Source organism: Siphateles boraxobius, unplaced genomic scaffold (assembly GCF_051911475.1).
Source record: "Siphateles boraxobius isolate OS27281-9 unplaced genomic scaffold, OSU_SipBor_1 61, whole genome shotgun sequence".
NCBI classification, from domain to species: Eukaryota; Metazoa; Chordata; class Actinopteri; order Cypriniformes; family Leuciscidae; genus Siphateles; species Siphateles boraxobius.
The window spans coordinates 5,371,559-5,377,781 of NW_027509188.1; the positions used below are offsets into that span (position 1 = coordinate 5,371,559).

General features: G+C 40.6%; 1 protein-coding gene across 1 annotated transcript; it reads left to right on the forward strand.

Annotated features, from left to right (window-relative positions):
* Positions 1-423: 423 nt before the first annotated feature.
* LOC143718607 (uncharacterized) lies at positions 424-5,984 on the forward strand. Its single transcript, XM_077209627.1, has 4 exons — positions 424-1,644; positions 4,832-4,968; positions 5,106-5,221; positions 5,419-5,984. The coding sequence occupies exons 1-4, from the start codon at positions 468-470 to the stop codon at positions 5,543-5,545; spliced, it is 1,557 nt and encodes a 518-aa protein (XP_077065742.1). The 5' UTR covers positions 424-467; the 3' UTR covers positions 5,546-5,984.
* The last annotated feature ends 239 nt before the right edge of the window (positions 5,985-6,223 follow it).

Sequence of the window (6,223 nt, forward strand, 5' to 3'; positions counted from 1 at the left end):
CTTTGTGTTTATAGCCCTTAGTTTGCTCAGTTCACTGTCTGGTATTGTTTTAGTAAGTCTATGCTGTTTTGTTGTTTTTGCCTTGGATTACTCCTCGGATAACATGCGGCACAGTTGATCCTTGCCTCAATTCTCATTTGCTCCTCTCTTGCAATATAAGAATATCAGCAGATCCATTCAGATATTTATGTAAAGAAAAAAAACACTGGGCGGAAGCACTCAGCAAGGGAAGCAAACATTACACTAACTGTAGAATTAAGTGACACTAGGCCACATATTCAATGCTTCTAATTATACTTTTATGCTTTCATTTTTAAACAGGTTAAGCTGTCATGGCTACTGTAAAGACGATCCTCATTGTCCTTCATCTGCTTCAATACACCTGTTTCGGCTCAGACGTGATTTGTAACCAGGGAGAATGTAAACCCATCCAGGACACCACACAAGTGTTCTGCGAGTGTCATAAGATGTTCCGCGGTCCAGCATGTATTATTGACTATGCCGATCTTGAAGATAAAATCAATGATATGCTCTATAAACCAGTCCGTGATCTGACAACAATTTATTTCAGTGTCAAGGAGCTGAAGGACTTCACTAAAGAAATAGTTGACTCAGTTCGACAAGACATCCAGTGGACACAAATCATTGTGAAATACAGCAACGTGACTGAGAAGTTTCGAAACATCAGCACAATGCATACACAACTTAAAAACGGTACAATTACCCAACGCTACTATGTTTCTGAAGTTGGAGCTCAGTTCACAGGGGGGAAATCTTTTCAATTTTATCTCACAGACTTTCACCACATGATGATGGGCACTGGATTTGGAGACAAACACAACATTCTGGATATTTTTCGCAAGTCACTGGTCCAGGACTCACAAAGTCAGTCTAGTGAGCCAGTAGAGTGCACAAAATACTACAGTGATCAGGTTGATTATTTTGTGCACTTCATGTTCGCTCTTGAAAAGGAAGCTGTTTTAGCTTGGTCCAAATATCTACTGGTCACTGGAAAATCAGACAACATTAATTTACTCAAGAAGTTTTTTCAGGACTATGTCTCACAGCAGTGGAGACTCTTCAATAAAAATGGATGTTGCCCTCTAAAGGCTGGGGATCTTCAGAACAGCCACTGTGAGAAGCTCTACCACAGCACAGCACAGCAGCAGGTGAAAATGAAATGTGGTGGATCATACAAGGCCTTCCCTGAGATCGTGGTGTGCTCTGGAGGACAGTGGAGTGCCTCACCTGTGTGCTACGAGGAGCAGGTAAACGGGCGAGTCGAGTGCAGATCTGAAGGTGGAGCCACTGTCTGCAAGGCCACATGTTCATCTGGCTGGGGCTCCGCCACTCACCCTAAACCAGCTGAGTACAAATGCTCACAGCCGCCCTGTCCATCCTTCATACCACACCAGTGTAACAACTGCACACAAAACAGTGTTTGTAAGGACAATGAGGTCTGCACTGGCACCTTTGGCACATGTCGTGACACGTGCCTGGTTAAACCCTGCGGAGTGAACGCTAAATGCTCCTCCTTCAATCATGACAGGAGCTGCATCTGTGAGAACCCGTGGAAAGGAGACCCATACAGCGGCTGCAGGAGTCAGGACCTCCAGTGGGTTCAGACCAGAGATGTGCCCGGCAGTATGAAAACTCTTTTACTCTACATACTCACATGAGATTAGGCTGATTCTTAATTTTAATGTGCTTTTGTCCATGCTTTTTAAATGTGTGTACACTTTCACATTTCATTACATCTTTAAGCACTTGAAGATCTTTATGACTGAGCTTCTTCTTACAGATTAATTCCCTATTAGGGCTGTCACTTTATGTTCGAAAATTGATTGCACAATCGATCGGACCAACCAAAGCAAGTATCGAAAACGAAAATAGGGAATCGATTTTAACCAAATGTACATCATTAATTTTAAACGAATTAAACAAATAAAAAAGATAGATGTAACAAAACTCACAAACAAGCAGGAAAAGAAAATAAAGAATTTCGAAAGTGCAGTAGGCGTTGCGAAAGCTAAAAATAAATTTCCCACGTGTTTTACGTTCAATCGGCTGCTGCTGGTGTTTTGCCAAAAAAATGGAAGATAACGGCGATCAACCTGTGCGACATGAGAGACGAGTCATAACCCCTAATAACTTGAGGAGTTCGATATGGAAGCACTTCGGGTTTTGGACTGTAGATCAAACTATGAAGAAGGACAAAGTGGTATGCAAACTGTGCGATCGCGAGTTCCCGTATCACAGCAGCACTACAAATATGAGTGGGCATATGCAGCTTCATCATCCAGATGAATACAAAGACCTAGACCCGGTAGAGCCACCTGCTAAACAGCCAAGACTGACAAACTTTTTTCCCCTGTCTGCACCTCTATCTGCTGCACGGAAAGAGGCTATAAACTCGAAGCTCGCAAAGTTCATTTGTCGAGACATGAGGCCAATTAGCATAGTGGAGGGTGAAGGTTTCATTGATTTTGTTCATGAACTTGAGCCGAGATACATTATACCTAGCCGAACCACAGTAACTAAGAAGATTGTGAAAATCTATGACACTAGTCGTGAAATCATGCACCATATTTTGAGTGGCAAAAACGTTGCTCTGACTACCGATGGATGGAGTTCCCTCGCTACTGAGGCATACATCACAGTGACAGCACACGTCATTTCAGAGACTTGGGAACTACACGATTTCGTACTGCAAACGAAGCAGCTGAGAGGTAGCCATACAGCAGAGAATGTTGCTGAGTGCATCGCTGGCATATTGAGGGATTTCGCAAAACAGCCTGATTCAGTTGTTGCAGTCACTACTGATAATGCACTTAATTATGTTAATGCAGTGGAGCAGCACCTGGGTGCAGTTAACATACCGTGTCTGGCCCACACAATCAACCTGGCTGTACGCAAGGGGTTAGATGTCAGAGCCATAGACACAACTCTTGCTAGGCTAAGAAAAACTGCCTCTCATTTTCACAGATCCACTACAGACAGCAGCCTCTTGGAGGATAAGCAGTGTATGCTAGGTCTGAAGCCAGAGAAGCTAATCAATGATTGTGTGACACGATGGAACTCTACATACGACATGATTTGTAGGGCATCTGAGCAACAAGCAGCAGTGGCAGCCGTGATATTTGACAAAAAAATGTCTAATCTAGAACTGACCACAACTGAGTGGCGCCTGGTTGAACAGGTGCGAGAGACACTTAAACCTTTCAAAGTCGCCACCCAAGCGTTGTCCACATGCAAATACCCCACATCCTCAGCTGTACTGCCTTTGCAACATGTACTTTTGTCTCAAGTTGAAAAAATCAGGTCAGAATCAGACGAGAGGTCTTGCTTGAGGGAAATGGCCACTAAAATCGAGGCAGATTTGAGCAAACGCTATGACCCCAAAAAGGAAGCGACATTTATGCTTTTGAATAAAGCTGCTTACTTGGATCCTCGGTTTCATATTTTAATTCATTTATCGGAGGAACAGAAGCAACAAGTGCACGCAAATATCAGAGAGGAATTGGCACTGCAGTCTGGCGACAATGACGAACCCGTGGAGGCGGAGCCATGCAGCTCGGAATCAAGCAGGGGAAAGACGGCCTTAACAGCAATGGGGGATCTGTTTGGAGACATCTACACAAGGGGCTACGAAAGAGCGATTGACGTCGAAAGCGACCTCTTACAGGAGATGATGGCTTATGAAAAGGAGCCACCATCACCAGCTGACAGCGACCCGCTTTTGTGGTGGAAGATTGGAAGTGTGAAATACCCCCACCTTGCGCAGCTGGCAATGAAGTACCTGAGTGTCCCTGGGACATCAGTGCGGTCGGAGCGCGTCTTCTCAACAGCTGGACATATAGTGAATAAAAAACGCTCTGCTCTGGACCCCGAAAATGTCGATCGACTTGTTTTCCTGTCCAATAATTTGTAATAGGTCTAGCCTTATTTGCACGTTTCATTATACGCCTGCCTAGCCTAAGTGTTGTTACGTTCAATTAAAAAAAAAACACATGGCCTGTTCTCCATTTAAGTAAGTCCATTTAAAGTTTAATTTTTGATCAGTTGTCTATAATGGATTGATTCATTAAGTAAAATAATTTTGGAAATTTTTGAATGGTTTAAATCATAAATGCTGTTTAGGAATTTTTCGTTTATTTTCGCTGTTTATTACAATCATTAAGTAAAATAATTTTGGAAATTTTTGAATGGTTTAAATCATAAATGCTGTTTAGGAATTTTTCGTTTATTTTCACTGTTTATTACAATCTGTAATTGTAATTACACTGTTTATTAAAATTTGTTTGACATTATTCTTCTAATCATAAACACAGCCATGTTGAAGCTTGCAGAAGGCTAATGTTTTTCATTGATGTTATGGCAGTCCACTCTGCTTATTGTTTTTCGAGAATGTTACACTCCTGTTATTTATTGTGCACGAAAAATATTGCAGAAATATTGCTGACTTGTGCGGCTCATGCGCCCTTTTTACGTTCGTCCTAATGCCTGCTAGTTGTCCGTGGATTTGCCTATATTTGGCGTTGAAAATGGAAACGTCTTTAGACATGAAAAAATCGATTTTACAATCGATTCAATGAACACTTATGTCTCAAAAATCGAACAGGATTTTTTCACAAAAGTGACAGCCCTATTCCCTATTTGATCCCATGTAATGGAATTATAAAATCATATAATGGAATTACAATGCAATGAACTAATAAGCACAGAAAACTGAAGGACAGTTTAAAAAGTTGTTGTGCATTTAATCTTTTTGCTCATCTAAGACAACAGCCTTATATCTTCAGGTTAACCCATAAATCCTTGTTGTTTTTAGATGCTGTTCATTCTAAAACCCAACTTGCGGTGTGCAAATCAATTGGACCAGATGGTGGGTGGCACAGTGGATATGTAAATTATCAAAGCTGCAACTTTGAATATGACGGGAGAAGTCATCAGGCCAGTAGCTATGAGGTAACTCAGTATAGTACATTATATTTATATTTAAAACACTACAGATAACAATTACATGCAGGACAGTTAACAGACTGTAGTCGAGGAGATGACACCTCTCCTATTTCTACAGAAATTACTGTATTAATAATCTGCAGGTTCTGGTTGATCCGTGTGGAGGACGTGGTTGGAAATGGATGGATGGGGCACAGGGGAACATGGTCTCGTATGACGAATCAAAGAGGTTTCCAGGAGTCAAATACTACGTGTGTAGGTTAGTGCCATTACAAATACAATACATAATACTCATCTTGAAAAAAAGTAAATCTTTATGAAAAGTTGATGTTTTCAGACTAGAACTAAAAAATAATTGAATCCATCTCAGAAATGACATGTTTTATTGAGATCACAATCTTGTCATGTTGTGCACGTTTGTGCTGGTGTTCTAATGTGCTCTTTGTCGCCCGGTAGTGTGAAGAGTGATGGCCTTGTAGGGAAGCTTTTCAACACACGAATTGGCTTTATGTGCCATATTCCCAGGAATGGAGGTACTAGAGATGGAAGTTTCTATGCTCTGGTTCCACAACCATGTCTCTGAAGACACTTCACCATGATTCACTGTTCAGTGCTTGTGTTTCTCTAGTTCATTTTTTAACCTTTGGATTGGTGGAGGTGCTGTATTCATCTTTCGAAAGACAGACTGAACCTAAACACACAGATGGAAAGGAGTAGCCAACTCTCGCAAAACATTTATGCAAGTGTTACAAACACTTATGGTTGTTGTTCATAATTTTATTCAGTTGTTTTGCAGTGGGATCTTTTAAGGATTAAAAAGATTTCTAAAAAGTATTAGACATTAAAATTTGATGAGTGATTGAGAGGAGTACATTGCCACCTGCAGGATATGTAATGTACATTAGGAATAAAATCCAATGTTCTCTGCACAGTTACTATGAACTCTGCTTTGTTGCCATCATCATGTAAAATTTGACAGTGTGCAAATTCCAATGACAAATAAATGCTTCAATGAATGTTACTAGATTCACATTGGATGTCTGTGTATGTGTACCAGCTCAAAATAATGGTTGTGGCTTAAATATTTTGTTGTTGACATTGTACATATGATATAATGGAGAGAATAAAATGTATATAATGCAACTAATTTACTTGATGATGGGCCATGGGTAATGTAAAATAATATTGTCATAAATAATTTAGTGTTTGAGTTTTAAATGAGCTGCATAGAGTTCTTTTTCACGCTTGCATTGACAACACA